The 20601-nt window shown below is 26.4% G+C and overlaps 1 protein-coding gene across 2 annotated transcripts; it reads left to right on the top strand.

Annotated features, from left to right (window-relative positions):
- The first annotated feature begins 8825 nt into the window (after positions 1–8825).
- On the top strand, positions 8826–20486 carry LOC107164873 (uncharacterized). 2 transcript variants are annotated; one of them, XM_089216639.1, is made up of 17 exons: positions 8826–9157; positions 9371–9474; positions 10388–10474; positions 10542–10628; positions 11418–11540; positions 11620–11818; positions 13205–13347; positions 13463–13572; positions 14496–14593; positions 14691–14768; positions 14830–14909; positions 15040–15150; positions 15222–15389; positions 15467–15520; positions 17672–17818; positions 17920–18156; positions 19241–20486. In XM_089216639.1, the coding sequence occupies exons 2-17, from the start codon at positions 9388–9390 to the stop codon at positions 19262–19264; spliced, it is 1833 nt and encodes a 610-aa protein (XP_089072765.1). In that variant the 5' UTR covers positions 8826–9157; positions 9371–9387; the 3' UTR covers positions 19265–20486. The 2 variants fall into 2 exon arrangements, with proteins under 2 accessions (XP_089072765.1, XP_089072766.1); XM_089216640.1 differs by lacking the exon at positions 8826–9157 and adding an exon at positions 9177–9303.
- Positions 20487–20601: the final 115 nt, after the last annotated feature.

The following is a 20601-nucleotide window of genomic DNA, read 5'->3' as shown; positions in this document are numbered from 1 at the left end:
ATTTTCTCGAGCAAAAACGAAATTCATGTGTGAGCGTGAGCCTCCCTACCTATATCATTATGGTAACCATAATGGTTGAAAAAACAAACTAAGAGCACTCTAAGAGCCCCGAAAAATCTTTTGATATAAGTACCTATATGGTATATTACTTACTTATAAGTTATAAGTAACTAAGTAAGTACTTAACGTTTCTTGTGATCGACTGACTTCAGAGTAGTTTCTGAGATTGCCATTACCCAGTAAAAAATTCATTAAACATCAATATAGATAGATAAAGACATAAAGTTATATAATACGCCTAGGTTTAGGCAATACAATTTATAGTACACTGTATAGAATTAAATATAAATACTGAAATTTACTAACTAATAAAAAACAAGTTCAAAATAAATTATCTTTTAGTGAAAATAAGATTATACCTAGTTTAATAATATTATGTCTTATATCTTATATTTTAAAACTGCCTAGGTACAATATTTTTTTTTTTAAATGTAATCTTAATTTAATTGAATGTTATAACACGTTCTAAGTGTTATAATTGTTTAAAATGTAATTGGTTTAGTATGGGCACAATTAGTTATGTAGGAACAAAATTTACTAGGTAATTGAAACGAGTAGGTACAGTGTAGGACCTCGATTATCCGATAATATGAGACTGCACCAGTGCACCTAGTTCGGAAACACAAAGAAACGAATACAAGATACCTCGTTAATACTACTATTATAGTACATAATATAAATAATATTACTTAAATAATATATTAAAATTTATTAATATGACTATATGAGTGTATGTAATATTTGCATATATATATCATATATCACGAAAAACATTATTTATAATATTATTATTTTATACGAACGTTAATGCACTACAAATTACAACGCATTTGGATAAATACGTAAATTGCAGTTTGAATGATTATGATAGAGGTCTCATTTAATGAAAGTTTTGATAATCGAGGTTTTACTGTATTTATAAATAATAATAGGCAGATGATAGGTACGTTTGGTTTTTAAAGCTACATACTGTCTATATGTACCTATACTCTTAATCGATGAAAAATCCAACTTCAAGAAACAAAAAACAATAAATTTCTTAAATATACTAAACACATGAAAACTTTAATTTAATTTAAGCAAGCAGTACCTATCGGATATAATTATAAGCTAGTAATGCCTAATAAAACTGTAAAGACTGAAAAAACGATGGAATTTGACAAAAGAAAACGTTTGAAATAACTCACCATCAGTGGCGGCTATCCTATACCTCAAGTGTATCGACGGATACACATGATTTTGGGGTGGGTGAGTAGGTGGTTAACTGCTTGACATATTATAGGTATTATATTATAATACACTGTAAATAGCAAATAGTATACATAATTATCTTGCTGTATTGCTCTAATTAACGATGGTTTCAGTAGTAGTAATGCAGTCACGAGACATGCAACATGCACTGACGCTTGGGGAATAGTCATGGTGATACGTTCTATTAGAATTTAGAATATATAGGTGTATAAATGTATAATAAATTATTATTACCTAATAATACATTAATATGTATGTGTGTAAGGAAAGGTGGGTGGGTGGGTGTCCACAGATTTTATTAATTTGGATACACATGGTAAATTTACTGTAGCCGCCACTGCTCACCATGGATACGATCACGATAACAAATAATATTGTATGTACCTATTATGTTATAATAATGGCAATCATAAAATAAAGCTTGAAAATCTAATAGGTGTAATGTTCGTCATAAGTTTTACTTTCAAGATTTATAGAAAAAAATGAATATGAATAATAAGATACCACAAATATTTTTTATGAGTGTGTCTGACATTTAAATATCGATATGGACTTAAATATTTTACTTAGATATTCGAAGAATATTAATCGTAATAAACCGCGTACGATTTATTTTCATAACTGTACTAAGATTTTCTATTTCAATTTTTTTTTCATCTTAAAAGTGTATATGGTCATCCTCATATTATATAGCTTTTATTGTTGCAGCTCTATCATATGTCAGCAGTGATTCATATATAATTTCTATTTATAAATATATTTCCTATCTTTTGCCTCTAAATTAATTTTACGGGTATAAATCTGTGATTTTGATGTTTGCCTACAAAGTGGTATTACATTTGATAAAGAACTACGTAATTAATTTTTGTTCAATTTAAGTTTTTCTACTGTGCAAAATGGTCGCATTTCTTCAATAATTTAATTAATTACAAGATTCAGCAGTGAATCACTGCCAGTGACGTAACTTCAAAATTTGGGCGCTAGAACAAAAGTAACTGTAAGCTCTCGCTCTATATATCTATATATATATATACATACAAAAATTAGTGTTGCTTTCGAGCCCTTAAAACGTTTGGGACTGGTACAACATATTATCATCTGAACTCTCTTATTTACAGTACTGAAATTCAGTACTTCTAAAAGAAAATAAGTATTTCTAAAATGCGAATGTTAGTACTATAGATACGTTATAGTACGATTATAAAGAATATCTAGCTGGTCTAACAGTTAAGACTTATTGATTTTTTAATAATTAATTATTTTGTTTAATGATGACATTTCTAATGTATTTCACATTAGAAATTAATGCGTAAATTCGTTGACGGCATTGAATGTGTTAATAGAGGGTACTTTAAAAAATATTATTCACATTTATTTGCATTGGACTTTCTTGTTTAATTGAATCAAAACGAATTTTTAAAATTGAATTTCGTCTGTAATTTTCTATCGTTTACCAAATTTACTTTGATACATCTCTTTGATTTATTTTCCTCATATTCAGGAATTATATCTAAATGTTGCTACTAAAAATAATTTTTAAAATAGCTTTCGTATTTATGTCATATGACAGTAGATACTGAATTAGGTGTCTAGATATATTGCAGGTATAACTAAGTTATGTACGTTCTGTTTAGTACTTGCTTAATTTTCCCGTTCAATAGTCTTTTATCTCTCTTATCTCTCTACAAAAAAATGAATTGTTGTAAGCCAATGATTTGATACGGGCTTATGAAAGTGTTTTACTTTTTGTTTTCCTCCCAAGTCCTAAAAATAATATCCTATAGTTGTAGAACATAATATTATTATAATATAATTTATAATATATTATAGGTACTAGATATGGATACTCAAACTTTTATGAACACTCTACCTTTTTTTTATCAATTAATTGTTTTGGGTACCTATTCCTTCTGGCGTTCTTAGTTACTAAACTAAGATATATATGTATATTAAATTTAAAGAATTACATACATTTTTATTTCATTCAGTTTGTTAGCCAGACTCATACCCCTTAAAAAATTTCGAGTACCCCCAAGGGGTACGCGTACCACGGTTTGAGAATCCCTGTACTAAAAAATAGATTGTAGTTGTATAAATATAAAAAAAAAAATGTATTAAAAAAATAAATTGATTGTTATATTTTTATAAATCTGAACACTGAACACATTTAATGTCTTATAAGAAAGCTTAGATTTTTATACTAGAAAAAATATCACAATATGCCACATAGTATGCAATAAAAATCGTGGAAATATGTTACAAATACATAAAAATTAAAAAAGTTTTAAAAAGAAAACCTAATAAAAAAAAAAAATGTAAATTGTTAAATCGACTTTTTGATAACGATAACTTGAAACAAATTTAACTATTTAACAGCTTAAAAGTTTGATAAATGTAAAATAAATAATATTTTAGTGTAATTGATTATGAACAAGAAAGTTTGAATAAGTACTAGTGATGGGTGACAACTAGTTTTTTTGAATTTCAACATTACAAAATATATAAATAACAAACGAAATGTTTTGTGTTATTCGATCAATTATTTACGATCAATTATCATGCTGCAGACAAATCATTTATGAAGTAATAATTGATACTGTGTACTGTATTCACCATAAACTGTTTTTGTTTTGTTTATGGTCACCTTAAGCAAGGACCAGTAAAAATTATTCAATATTCCATTGAAAGAGTGGCTCTGATTTTGAGTACTAAACTTGGATCTTGTTGGGTCATACGGATAGGGGTTCAAAAATAAAAAGGTGGTAAATTAAGTTCCAACTGCTATACAAAACCACAGAGGTGTCAAATGGATCACTGTAATAATGAATGTGTTAAACTAAAATTTAATTATTTATGATATATCATATTATACGAAAATCAATTCTGAGGGGAGACTGCCAATATGAGGCAATATTTTCTAACTACTAAGTATATTTGATCGTATTATTTAGCATAGAATATTTTGTATTATATATTTATATTGTCATTGTCCATTAGTAATTTATTTTACAATTCGTATTATGGTATGTAGATGATTTAATTTCGGAAAAAATTGCATAACATAATGTAATTTTAATGTAACATATTTTTGGTCCCAGTATGAACTAGACGTCTTATGAGGAACCTTTTATTGAACTGCCAAACATAATCTATAACAATTGAACATTTTATGAATTTTTAATTAACAAATAATTTTCTGATTTTCATGATTTTTCAAATTGGATAAGCATTTTAATTTGAAAACAATTGTATACAATGTAAAAATAATTGTAAAAACAGGAATATTAATTATCCGCTACCTAAATTTATTTTTATATTTATCTCCGTTTTTCATTTACATAATATTTATAATATAGTTTGTTAGTCGAAATAGATACTATTAGTTATGACTGATAAAGAAATATATACATAGAATGTATGTAAAATATTAACTTATAATAAGCATAATATTTAAATGTTGGATCAGTTTTCAGAAGCATTAAAATCAATAGCGAAACAGCGTTGTGAAGACATTTAAGAAACGTGTATTAAACGTTGAATTAACGTTTATAACGCGAAACAAAGGAATATATGTAACAGGAATTTATGATGTATTCGTGTTGTCGGTGAGTGCATTCGTCGCCACTAATGTGTGCCGCGTGGAGGCAATGTAAATTTTATTTTGAAGCGGCCGGCGCGTGCGATTCATGCGACCCTAGTACCACCGGCTTCGTTTCATCAAATAGTCATCGGTATTCTAGAATCATGATTATTATTTATCATCGCATTCGACTAAAATATTTTTCGATTAAAATCAAGTCTAGAAGATTAAAAAAATTAATATAATTTCTTAAAAAAAGTTCGACCAAATATTAGTCGATTGAATTATTTTATGAACCAGTGACAAAATTATATCGAAGATTAAATAAAATATTTATTTTTGATACTCATGAAAAATGAAAATAATGGACCCTTACGCAATAATAATTTTTCCATAATTAGGCTTGGGATTTTAATGCAAAGGCATCTTTTTATCTATAGTGTTTCGATACGTACAATGCACGTATAAAATAGAGGTCTCTAATTATTGTCTATTTAACGTGTAAAAATATTTTTAAATCTTTATAATCTTTTTAAATTCACACGGGTCCGTAAATTTTGATATAAAAGCTTGCGTTTATTATTTGAAATTTTAATTTTCAATGCATTTAATATTTTCCAATGGTTAATTTATGTCATGAATAGAACATCCACGAAAAACTAATATTTTAGAATACGATTTTTTCGAAAAATGTTTATCATGAAATGTATTTATATTTTACATACATTTCAAAATAGTTTAAAAAAAATATTCAATTTGAATAATAAAAATTCGGTAGGTTAGTGTATTCGGTAAATGGATGTCACTTTGCTGTCCAGTGTAGATTACAAATGAGTTACTGTAATAACTAATGGATGGTTTTAAATTTGAATTTAATGATATAATATCATTTTATATTATGAAAAACGATTCTTATCGGAGACGGTTTGCCTCAGTTTAGGATATTTTATTCAGTAGCGTACGCAGGATTTTAGTTTGATTAGGGTTTTACATGAGTAAATAATTTAAATAATAATAAACGATTTGAATCTTGTATTATATTTTCAAGATCTTTGACACAATGCGATGAATAAAATTGTATTCACATTTATAAAATAAAAAACGAAAAAAACGAAAAATTTCAAATGTCTATAAATAACTTAATAATCGTTGAAATATTTAAAAAAATTTATCAAGTATAGGAATTGACAAAATAAACATATGGTGCAGTATGTTTCTGCAATTTTTTTGGATTATTCGTTTTTGAATTAAAAAAATATAAGAATATCGGTACAAGAGGAATTTAATGAATGTTGAATAATAATATTATAATCAATGTTGTCAAATACTCATAAAAATTTAATTGAACTTTTCGCTAGAAGTTTTTTATTTGATAACAGTAGGCAAACTCATGAAGAATTTTGTACAGGATTTTCAAATCTTAGGTTTAAAAAGTTGAATTTTTATGAATTTATAACTCAAAACAAATTGAAAATGTTCGTGATTTTTACGTATTTTGTCAAAATTCAAACATTCAATGCTTACTAAAAAAAAATTGTGACTGTATTTTTAATATTTTTTTACTATCATTGTGAAAATATATTAGGAGCCTTGTATTAAATTATAAAACTTTTTTACCCAACGAATAAAATTGTATAATCATTCATAAAAAAAAACTAAAAATATTGAACATTTCAAATGTCTATGATAACTTAAAAATATCTGAAATATTTTGAAAATTTTATCAAGTATATAAAATGTCAATATAAACATCTAGTGAAAATTTCTAGTGTCTACGGTAGTTAAGAGTTACAACAATATCTAAAAAACTGATTTTGCTTAAAATTTACCGTTTTCCCTTAATTTTTTTTTTTGTTTTATCGGTGCTTTTAAAAATTACTGGAAATTTCAAACCTAACTTAATCTAACTTCCCCTATGCACTAACTAGATTCCTTTTCTAACCGGATTTAGATGGAAACCACTAATGACTAGTCACCATGCAGTATATGCTGCAGCAAATATGAATCGCTATTTTAAAACTTCTTTTTATTAATAGAATTTCACTTAGATAGGAAAAAAAAATTATTAATGCTATAGATAATGTATAATTGCAGCTATAGACAGCAGCTGATAGACGACACATACGGCATACCTACCTTTCCATATAAATATTTGGGTAATATAATAAAATAATAAATTATCGGTATATAGGAAATGCCGCGAATGCTGGTAACCAAGTGTCTGTCACATACTGTATGTGACAATAATAATTGGTGTATTTTAAATTTTAAAACGTATCTCAAATACTTCTATTAAGATGCACTGATGCACAACATTTTAAATACATATTTAAAAAAGATGATTTTTTTTTTAAGACGTGGGTATCAAGCCATCTAGGTACAGGACACAAAAAAGTAATCTAGAGTTATCTTGTACCTATATGTTACAGGTAAAGTAGGAAGTCGGGCATTATGCACAATGTCCGGGCGCTGTGCACAATGCCCTTTTTCAAGGGTAAAGTTGTATTAAAATTATAATTTTTACATAATTTACAATGGCACACGAATTTTAAACACTTCACTTCACTTCAATAATTATTTTATATAAGTAATCAAATTTGAACATATATTCAGGCATGTAGTCCTAAAGTTATTTGTGAGTATGCTACATATGTGGCAGCTTTTGTCATTAACCAGACCCGTAGCCACGGTGGGAAAGGGCGTTGCCACCTTAAAAATATTAGACAGACATTGTTTTATATATAACGCCCCCCCCCCTAAAGCTTGCTTTGCCCCACCAGAAAATTTGGTCTGGCTACGGCCTGCATCAACCCCTCCACCTCCACATCCTTTCAGTTATATAAATTAATAACATATTTAATTAGTTATTATTTTATTCAGTTGATTTTAAATTATAATAACTTTAACAATGTAATTACCTAATATTATTATAAAGTATATTTATTTATCTAATACATAATATAATAATAATCTGTCAGCTAGTTTAAAACAATTTTTGTGAAGTGGGAATACGCATGTTCTTCAGCACATACTTCCGGTCTAAAGTTTTTTTCTTTAGTATGCTCTCTTTTAAAAATTTGAAAAGTGGGTATGCGCCGCATACTCACGCATACCCTCCACTACATCCCTGCATATATTTAATATTTTACACTAATTTTAAGATCCTTATAAGCATTTTAAATGTTATTGTTAATATTTTTAAGTGTTGGTATAAATGTGTAGGCTTGGTAAAAAAGGTTTAAAATGTAATACAATATTTCATACAAGTTGTTCTTATAGTAAGAGGATTTAAAAATAATTAAAAATACAAAATTAAGATTTTTTGCTATAAGCCATGTGGAATCCAATCCACTGAACTAAACACGACCAGACACAGTAGATGCCTACCTATAGCTTATAAAATATGAAGTTCAATAGAAAATTTCACTGAAGTAAGCAAGTTCTGGATAAACGCATATACCCCCCTCCGGCTCCTCCCCTATCCCTTAGACATTTTTTAAATACTATACTGCTACAGGATACGGCCTATAAGTGGTGTACTATTTTCTAAATTCTTATGATTTAGGTTCATGCCTCATATAAAAATATCTATTTAAAAATTGTCTGATTATTATTTTGAAACCCACCAATGACATTATAATTTTGAAGTTTTTAATAGGTTAATAAATCTATTTGGATAGACAGTGAGAACTAGTGACTATTATTGACAAACGCGTTTTAAAATAGTTAGTGTTAATCATATAAGTCGGTCGAAAAGGTGAGTAGATACTGTGTCACCGTTTCGCTGTTCTCGCCCATTTAAAAACGCCTACCGATCACCGTGCGACGTCAGCCATGTATGATAAGGCTTTAAAAAAACTACAGCGCTGATACGACTATCTAAAATTGTTTGTAATTTTTCTTCCGTTTTTGATAACGACAATTAATTTGTAACGATAAGCGACGGCTTACGGGTTTAATATGTATTGTTTAGTGATGTAAATACTAAGTACTTACTGCCTAATTAGTTGAACCGTGATGTTTAAAGTTATTATAATTATTTAGTGTTTAAATTGTATTGTTCTTGTCAAATTCATGAATTATCACACGTCAGGTTCGACCGGGTTCATCGCGATAAATCTTAACGATCGTTAGACCGCCTGGTTTGGGTTGTCCAGTCAGCTGCCTCATGAAATTGTTTGTTTATCGATAGTCTACCCGGTAGTTGCGGTGTATGCTTGCTCGCAGCTTTTAGAGCAATCCTTCACGATCACTCGTCGTTCATAGGTAATAACATGGTTTGTAAGCGCTGTCTCGATTACTGCAAAACTCCAGGGATTCAGTGTTAGCTGAAACCGTATTTTGTACACTATTGATAGGTTGACACGTAACTAAACTGTTGTTGTGCGGCTCTATTGGGCACTCTACATCGGGTACCATTTGTGTGTTTCCTTCTTTTTCGACGTGCAGTACCTATTAATGTAAATTTTTTTCATTTAGAAGCCACAAGCCACATAATGTCGGACACGGATTCCATCAAAACCGATAAATCTCAATCAGATCTGCAGCAGAAGTATGATAAATTGGCCATGGAGTTTGCCAAAGTAAATATATTAATGTGTTTGACAAACTAAAAATTAATTAGTGTGTTTGAAAGAGGTTATGTATCAGTGGCGTGCAGTGGTAAAAACTTGCTAAGCCGCCCAAAAAAAAAAATGTTAATGCATAGATGATGTTTAATTGTAATAGAAGCTTATGTTTTGTGTCGACAATATTAACATTATTATATTATAAAGGATTTATAATTTCTCGAAGCAGTGTTTCTAATTGCTGCATAAAACCGTGGTCAGCCCGTCTAACCACACTTGACTACCTATAACTACTCTAATAATACGAGCAGGGTAATTGAAAACGAGAGTGCTTCTGTCAATACCTATATCGCTTACCTAAATAACAATAATTTTTCTAATTTTTAATATAATAGGTTAATACAGATAATGGAATGCATTATATATAAAATTAAGTATCTATATTATAACATGAAATATTGCCAATTGACATTATAAATTTTATTTATTTATTTTCCTTCCTTTTTAAATAGTCATTTGGTGCTTATCTTACTTGTTCTGTTGTTATGTTTTTGATTTTCTGGACTAGACTGTTTTATCAGTGTTCAATGTACAACGCTATACCTATACCTATTAACGATTATGGTGGAGAAACTATAGTGACAAAATTTGATGTAATATATTTGTTATGTACTTATGTTTATATTTTAATGGTGAAATATTATTTTATAAAAAATATAATAATACAATTTTGTAGTTTTTAATATTTTTATATTGTACCTAGCTGTCATTTGTATGTAACATATTATAAACTCCCGTACAAGTTCCCTCTCAATATAATCGGTATATAATAAAAAATAATTTATACAAAAACATTAGGTATTAAATAAATAATATATTTAGCTTCAATAGATTATAATTTTATTTATTTGAAACTATGGATTTATAGGCCAGAATGCAATTGAATGTATTGAAAAAAGCTTATACTGCAAAAACTTCAAAATTGGATCAAAGGAGTATTGAATCCCTGGACCAAGTATGCAATTTGTTTTAAATACATTTTAATATGATATTAAATTATCAATTTTTCCTATTATAATTAGTTTGAAAACTGTAAATATGATACTATGTCAACAAATAGTTCAGAAATCCAAGATAATTTTAACAAAATAAGTCAAGTAAATTCTAAAGTAAGTTTTATTTTCTTATTTATCATAAATTATATTATATTATTTTAATTTTTATACATTTTTTTGTACATTTTTTTGTACATATTGTTGTGTTATATATTTTTTCTAGTCTAAATTAGACATGGATAATGGATCATAATTTTTTGAGTGAAGGGGCATTCACAACTTTCAGTATTATAATGTTATACATTCCTATAAATTCAACTTAAAATAAGATCTTATTAACCTATTAAATATAATCAATATGATACAATACAGTTCGTTGTAAAAGCATTTGTATTCATTAGTATATTCAAAGTTATGTTAATATTTTACACTGAAAAACATAAATTAGTAATGATTAATATTAATAGGTCTTTAACTATTGGTTAATTGTGATCAATTTCTGGTTCTTAAAATGGTATGAATATTTTTAATAATACTTTGTAGCAATTTCTAGCTAAAAGTTTTTACCACTGTTATATATTAACAAAAAATAAAATAATATCAGTAGGTGTTTTTACATTAATTACAATTTATTTAGATTAGAATCACAGATGCAGGGTGTAATAAATATGTTTGTGTATAAAATATTTAATGCATTATGTTATAAAATAATATAGATAATAATTTGGAAGGTTAAAGTTACATCATTATGACTAAATATTTCTTTTTTTGCTGTAGATCACATTTATGCTTCTATTAAATTCTACTGCTGTAAAAATAAAAATAAATTGTTTTTTTGTATTTTACATTATTTGCATTACACATTTATTTTTTGATTTATATTTATAATTAATTATTTTAAAGATAAAAGGAATAGATGAATTCAAATCCAAAGATGTCCAGTTCTTGAGACAAGATATCAACTCAATGCATCAATATATACGTCGTGTATTAGACTCCACAAATTCAAACCAAATTAATTACAATGTTTGTGCATTTTTTTATTTAACCTAATTTAATCTTTTTTTAGTAGTATCTGTAACCATATTATTTTATTTATGTTTAGCTCATTATGACAGAAATTGAGCATTGTAAAGGTATACAAAATAGTTGTCCGAATAATTTTTGTGAAGAGCTCAATGAAGAATTGACGGCATTAAAATGTTCAATTACTGCTTGCTTGTATAACATATTATATAACAAACTTGAATCTAGAACTAAAATAAGCACTGAAGATTCTCGCCTCGTTATTTATCCTAATCATCGTAAGTATGTTTACAGCCAAAAGTGTTATAATTTATAAGTATAAAAAAATAAAATAAAATCTTTATTTTGTTTAAAATAATATTAATGCAGTTGCAAAATTAACAATGGTAGGAATAGATATTTTCTATCTAAGTTATTGTGTTTGTATATTATTTAAAATTTATATAATATATATTATATTATATATATATTATATTTATATGCATAATATAGATAAACAGATTATCAGTCTAACTTAATTGTGACGAGACAAAACCAACCAAGACATTGCCAGCTGTGACAATGAATTTAGTCTTATACTAGATAACATGTTTTATGGTTGGTACCTGAAAATAAGGGCACAGTAAGGATGTAAAAGACACATGTATCACAAACATTTAAGAGAACGCTACACAAGTATGTGTTGTCTCCGTCCAACAATTGTTTTGCGCAGAATATAACCACTCAGGCCGTAGTGATAGCGGGGACTACAAATTGATATACAACATAACAATATAGTTGAGAACATTATTTGTGAAATATTGTTTTATTTTTTGATGTCACTACTGCCGTTGTAAGCGAAAACACCGTAAGTCACCATGGAACTATTTTGAGGAAAAAGTGTTTTTATATAAACTAGATAGTATGATTTACGGCATTTTAGTTATTTTACTATTGCTTATTATTATACTTTTGGAGTAATATTTCAGATATATGTCATTTTCTTCTGCATAGGCCGAACTTCACAATTATTTGTTTGTTTTTACCTCATTTTTATATTTTTAGGAACTTCCAGCGTTTTTGCTTACGACGGCAGACTATACCATAAAAGTTTCTTATTGTTTCAAAATCCATTGTTTTTGTGTTTTTCAAACTTGAATAACTTTTTTTGTTGTTTCAACATTGAAAAATTATAAACGATATTTTACAGTCGAAATTCTCCTCTTTATGTGGTAGAAATTTTGTTTCTTGGTTATGTCTGTAGTCTTCTTGCTTCTTTACTGCACAAAATAATTTTTGCTATTATTTAAATTTTTTAGACGAAGACAGCACATTCAGGTGTAGTACGTTCTTAATATTATGAAAAGTTTGTTTATATTTCTAGAAGATTACTTTTCTTCATGGAATTTGTACAATTTTAAACACATTCTCTTTATCAGTAAAAATGTGAACAATATATACTCTAAATATTATAATAAATATGTACGATTTTTATATTATTATTTTTTGCAGAAAAAAATTTACACTTATTACCGTAATAAAATTTTGATTTGTCTCCCCTTAAACTAAATCCAAGCAGTATTGGTATAAACAATTTTTTATATTCTATTCATAAAATATTTATTACTAAATATAAAATCTAATTAAATTTTAGTTTTTTAATTTGTACATTTTTGTATTTCTAGATTGTTTGGACAGTAACTATAAATCTGATGAAGACAGATTGCAAAAAGTTTTTGTGTCATTGGTTCTCCATTTTTTTCTTTCTTTTATTATAAATCTCAATGATGTCTTGGAAGATTTGCTAAAAAATATTAACCAAAAAGATGTTTGTATTTACATTTGTTATGGATTGTTAGACATAGTTTAATGCATTATATAGTTTTGAACTATTACATTGATCATAATCTACAAATATTTAATTAGTTTAAAAACATTTGCAGGCTTCCCTTGTCTTGCAAAGAAGTATTAAACCATTGATAAATAAATTACATAGTAATTCTCTGGTATTGGAAAAAATTCTAATTTACAGTGCTGATTTAAAAACATTTAAGTAAGTATAAACTATTACTCATAGTGATAAACAAAGTATTTTGAATTTTTATAGAAATAATAAAATGTGCCACATTGTGCTGAATATTTTTCCATGATTTTAAATTTAGTCAGATCAAATACACTCAACATAAAATATATCAATTATAGTATATATGTTACTAGCAAAAGTTGAAATCAGGCTAACCTCAGAACTCTCCGGGTAAAACGTGAACTGTTCACAATCTTTGGGTAAAATGTCATATTTTGATTTTTAACCTGGTAAAACTGTACAGCAGCATGGCTGTAAAGCTCAAAAATCGTAATTGAAATATCCTAGCGTTCACTATTATTTAAAATATAAATAGTGACTTTTATAATAAATATATTTATTTAAAATATTATACCAATTAGATAAAGTGTATAACAATGATAAATTAACAAGATACATGCAATAAAATAAATAATAATAATAATTAATAACTAATTAAATTAATAATTGTAATAAAATTGTTAGATAAAAGTATTATTTATATTTAATATTAGTGAACACTATGGTTTTTCACTTACGATTAAAGCCACTGTACAGTTTTGCCCAAATGAGGTTGGTCACAACTATGTTTCCCTAGGCAAAGAGGCAAAGGCAGAAATATGATATTTTTCCCAAGGATTTGTAGACAGTACTGAGGTTTGCCTGTTTTCAAATTTTGCCCATTATATTATATACATCATTGCTTATAAGCATACAAATAATAAATAACATAAAAACATAATTAATCAACTTCCCCCAAAAAAAATCAAACAACTTAATTTAAGTTTTAAAATAAATGCGCACTGTAATTTAAATATAAATATAATTCAAATTAATGTTCTTGGATGCCGATGTCATTTGAAACAATAAAAAAAAAAATGTTATATAACAATATAGTATTGTGTTTTTTTTAGATTTGATTCTCAACACATTGTTATGGAAAATATTTTGCTATTCATATCAAATAAATATATTGAATGTGTTAATTTTATTAAAGAGTTCATAAAATCAGGTAATGTATCCAACTTGAATTTTTAAAATTTACAATTAAATGTTTATATTGTACTTATAATTAATTGTATATAAATTATTTATTTTTTATTTTATAGATAATACTGTTAACATTGATTGTTCAGCTTTACGTCAAAATATAATATCGTTCATGGCATTAAAGTTTCCTATTGGAGGTATTTAAATATTTATAAAATATATCATTGTATATTTTATGTAATTTAATTTAATTTGCAGAGTTAGTAAACTCTGATGAATGTTTAGATTCGGCCAACATAATCAAAAAACTAAATGGAGCTTATGATACAGTACACACTGTAAGTAAAAAAATATTACTATATGAAGATAAATCAAATATAAAAATACATTATATTGAATTCCTTCAATGTATGTTTTAATTATGATTTTAAATCTTGAATTATTAATTAGGCTGTTTACATTTTATAGCTGTTACGAGCCATAAATATATTGGAGTTTGAATATTTATATAAATATAGCCAAGAGGATATGCATTGGCATATGAGAAATCCCCAGTTACACGTAAAACATTCAAAACAAGTAACAGTTACAATTAACATTTAGTTTAAGTTTTTAAGATAAAGTTTTCATTATCATAAAACTATTTTCAGGCTAAAGAGGAATTAAATTCAACTTCAATTTCTCAAAATAGCTATGAAAGTATTATTCATGTTTATAATGAAAAATTAAATGAAGAGATAAACCGGTCATTATCATTGGAACAAGAAAAAATGCACTGGGAAAATGAATATAAACTTTTATGTAAAAAAAAAGAAATTGTAAGTATAAATAACAATTTTCTATAAGAAATTAAAATTGATATTTTATCTTTCTAATTTCCTAAATATTTTGATAGGTATCAAATGACAAATATTCTTCATGTTCGGGAGCATTTACAGTAGAAAATGAAGTAAGCATCAATAAATCTATAATTATATTATGTGTAATAATTATGCATATAAATTATATACTTCTTTAGAGTAGTTTTATACTTAAAGCACCTTTATAAGGTATATAATTTTATGGCGTACAAAGTATAAGTGACTCATGCACAAACTAAGTATATAGTATAAATCTTTTTTTCCCAATAATATTTGTTTTAGTATAAAATAGTAGTTTTAAATTTTAAAAACCCTCATGCAAACACAGATAATGTTTTTACCATCAAGTTTCATTATAGGTTGTGATTTACTGAGCTTAAATTTGGTATGTTTTCCAATTGTAAGACAGAGGTAACAAATGTGTGTATAGTGTCCTCTTAATTACAAATTTTAGCTATTTTCATTGTTGTACAATAATTTCAACATGTGACTATAACAATTCCCCATTATTACCTTTATAACTGAAATGATATAATGCTATGCAATAAATTTCAAAAAAAAAATATTAGGTTTAATATAATCTAATTGTAAGGCTGGGAAAATTGACTTTTTTTTCTAATTAAATAAATTTTAATAAAAAAAATGTGTGCCAAATTTAGTGCAAATAGTAATTTTTTTCTATCTAACGTATAAAGATAAAAGTAACTTAATTTAGTTAAAATTTAAAAGTCAATTAAATTTGTTTAGTTGAATATTTACAATTTGAAAAAAGTTAATTTTATAGAAGTATATAAACTTATACAATACATAAAAGAGTAATAAACAGAATAAATAATAGAAAGAGTAGCCAATGATAGATCTTACAAGGGTGTGTATTTTATAATTTATATGAAGATTTGATTACAGTGTATTTAAATATTCATAACCTCGGCATTCTAGTGTTTAATATTTATAAATATCTTTTAAAACAATATTTTTTTCAAAACCAAATATGTTTTTCATGTTAAGAAAAAAATTACCTCGGCGTGACTGTACTTAATCAAATGATTGGCGATAAAGAACTACATAGAAAATCATTATTTCAGCTCTTTGAATTTACTGTTATTAGTAACTTGTTTTGTAAATTAGTGAAAAGTTTTACTTTCTAACTTATTAATGTCCAGCCTTGCCCAGTTCCCAACAGACCAATTGAGAAATGAGAAGTATTAATATTTACATATTGATGTATTTAATAATTGGATTTCTGCTTATATTTTTATATGTATTGATCCATTAAAATAACATTAAGTACGAATGCAATAATTGCATTCTAAAGTTAAACAATGCAATAATTGCATTCTAAAGTTAAACAGTTTATATTATGTTTTTACAAATTTACAAATTCTTGTTTTAACAGTTCTAATCAAAATAATGATAATTATTTTTTCTTATCACATTTTAGTATTGCAATGATCATAGGTGTGTGATTATGTAACAGTCCACAGGCATACCAAAAGATGACGTTTTCTGGAAACTTCTCCAATCCTTTACATTTTAACAAATCTAAAATTTCAAACATTGTATTTATATTTTACTTATACTACCAGTCAATGAGCTGATATTGTATCTATCTGGAACCATTTTTTATGTAAAATGATTTATCATTGAATTTTAAATTTTACTTTTTTATTAGCGCGGGTGCTTAATGTGACAAGATACACACTAGGATATCGGCCTACTAAGTGTTTGAATTTTAACCAGTCCTAAAGAAATGATCAGTCCATTCTTCAATAAGGGCCGTTCTTACAATGTCTGGTTAAAGTTACGGACACTTAACCGGCAGAATTTTACCTGTAAAAATCCCACTAACTGTTGGTTAGTTGTTAACAGACGCTTAATTGAACATTATAAGAACCGACCTGAGAGTAATAAGACATAATATATTATTACTTAATTACTTTCTATTATTCATATTTTATTTCATTGTTCAGAGTTCAGAGTATTCAAATATTTTCAACTGTATATTACTTAGATGACCTACTAGTAACTACTTTGATTTTTAAAATATTCTTTTATTTATATTGGTAGATTTATATTAATAATTTATTAATATCATAGACCGTGAAAGTATTGTATATATTTGTCGCGGTGAAAAATATTACATTAATTGATAATATGAAACTTTTAGTTTTTACTCATTAAATTTTTTATAAATGTTTTATGTTATATCTAAATCAATATTATATGTCGTTTGTTTTCAGTTGGGAAAATGCCAGTCGAGTTTACAGCTTAATGATGAAATATTGGCAAGAGAAAAGGAACTGAAATGTTATTATGAAAAAAAGATTAACGATTTAATTTCCACAAACAAAGAATTATCTAGCCAAAGGAATGCGTATGCTATGGAGGTTAGATTATGTATATTATTATTCTGTTTATATGTCAATTGTTCTTTGTCGACCAAAATTTAATGTGTTTTTGATAAACTTTAAAATTTAAAATTGCATAGATCACTGCTTTGAAAACTCGACTGGACCACAGCATATTTGTGCGTAACAATCTAGAAATAAAGTTACATGAAGCATCAGAGCATATTGATGATTTGAAAGAAGAATTTCATTTAACATCTACCAATTACGAGACTCAACTCAGAGCAATGACCGAACATTTGGCTAGTTTAAATGAGACCGTTGTGTTAGAGCGGCGGCATATAGATGATCTTAACAGTCAGTTGAAAATAAAAGCAGTGAGTTAAATTAAAAATCATTTAATCATTGGTGTAATTGTAAGGGTTTTGAGACTTACATACTAGCAATTTATGATGAAAATTTGATTTGATGCAAATTTGTTTCATAATTCTGAATTTAAAATGTAAATAAATACTTATTGCATATTTTGTATGTATAAGCTTCTGAACTTGATGTATTGATTTAAAATGTGCTTTTTTTGTATGTCATTACCTCTTGAAACAGTAAAAATGCTTCAATTTTCTATTTAAGCATCTTTAATGTTTGAAAAGTGAATTTAGTTGGAAATTGGGAGGGTCAAAATCCAAGTAATTTTCTAATGCTTATGGGAAAAAAACAGAGGATTTGATAAAATTTAATTTATTTTTCTGGTGTAACTGAAAAAAGAATGATTGTAGATACTTACAATTGTATTTATAACCATTGTCCATGTATGAGAATTTTTTTATTCAGTAAAAAAAACTTGAATTAATACAAGGTTCTTCATAAGTTGTCATCAGTGTAATTAAAAACAAATTTATATTATTGTAAGTAAATCCAAATTAAACTCATTCATTACTGTGACCTAATCAAAAAACATTTTTTTCATGAACCACTTTAAAACCATTACATTATTCATTAGTCTATTAATCGATTAGTAATTGAGAACATGGGCAATAATTCTTGGAGTATTTACTACTAAAATATTTCAACTTGTAAATGAGAAAAAAATTGTAAAATCAAACTAAAATCTTGATAATTTTGAGTAAAATAATAGTTTTATTGTACAGTGGCATATTTATGATTTTGTTCTGGGGGGAGGGGGATATAATTTATTGGATTTGTTTAATACTGTGATAAGGGGTAGATATAATTTGAAAGCATAGATACGGAGGTGATGGATTATATCCATGATTACAATTTATAACATAATATGTCCAATCTTATATAAAGTATAAGTCAATACATTAAACATTAAAAAAAAAAAAACTCTTGGAGGGATGTATTCCCATCGCCCTCTTAACTTATTTCAACAACCAGACTAAACAGTTTTATCAACAATTTTATAAAATTACATTTAAATAAATAAATACGTTTTTTCAGGGAAAAAAGAAGTCTTCCAAGTGAACATAACATCATCAGTATTAAGTATTTATTTATATTAACCATTTAATCTTACAAAATATTATATAATAATCTATTGATAGTTTTTTACGCTATTTATTTATTCTCTTACCATAGTATATTGTAATAATATTTTGTATAAATGATTATTTGAATTGTATTTATCAAAACCTTACCTATCAATGTTAACATATTGTGATATATCAGTAATTTCAAATTTTTTATTATGCTGTACTCTATTGATTAATTTACATATTTAATTATTATTGTCAACTATGGTTATTTTATTATAATATAAACTATGTAAGCATATTTATATTAAGCTGCATGTGTATTGAGTAGATTCAAAATGTATCAAACAACATAAGTGTAATAATATTCATATACATAATATAATATAAGTAATATACTGTACCTACATATATATATATATAACTATTATTGTTAATCATATTTCCATATTTCTGTTTGAATTTTGTTATTTAGATCCTTTTTGATGTACAGTAGAACCTTATTAATCTGGACCCCATTAGTCCGGACTTCGCTTAATCCGGACAGTTTTCTAATATTACGAAAAATACGCAGTATATGCCGTAGATTAAAATAAACATAATAGTTATCACATTTTAACAGAAGAAGAGATTTTTGAAAGCCTCACCACTGCAGAAAACTCTGAAACGGGTGAATATACGAACAAGATGAAGTAGATTATAGTATCAAGTCTAAGCTAAAACTTGGTGAATTAAAGACCATCTAATTATTGGCCTTTAATATGTTGAAATAACAACGATGAAAATATATCTGTATGTTACGAACATTTGAGACATCTGCGTGAATTATTAATATGATAAATAAATGCGAAAGGAAGACAACAAAAGACTACCAGTTTTTTCAAACCAGATAATGAAAGTGTGCCTAAATATATAATAATTATGATTATATGCATTACATTGATATGTAATGTTTTTGCTGGATCTAATATTATGTTGCATTGTTGCAATATATCATATAAAGTAATTAGTTTAATATAATATTCTTAAATCTATAATAGAGACATGTTTTTTTGGTTATTTTGTCTAATCCGGACTTTCATTAAATTGTACAACCTAGAGCCCTTATTAGTCTGGATTAATAAGATTCTACTGTATATACTTTTTTTTTTAATAATAATTCTTAAATACCTATATTTTTAAATAATAATAAATATTTACCTTATTGACTCTAATGTCTTTATGTAGTAGGCAAATGCCCAAAGCTCCAGCTGGGAAATTTATTATGCAGACAATTTTTTAAAAACTAGTTTTTGTTAATCATCCAAAAAAAGTTAACTAATAATATCA

This window comes from Diuraphis noxia, unplaced genomic scaffold (assembly GCF_037042655.1).
Source record: "Diuraphis noxia isolate RWA-SAM2 unplaced genomic scaffold, SU_Dnox_SAM2 contig0001, whole genome shotgun sequence".
Taxonomy (NCBI): Eukaryota; Metazoa; Arthropoda; class Insecta; order Hemiptera; family Aphididae; genus Diuraphis; species Diuraphis noxia.
The sequence above is the reverse complement of the archived record's forward strand: the minus strand, read 5'-3'. Positions and strand labels throughout refer to the sequence as shown.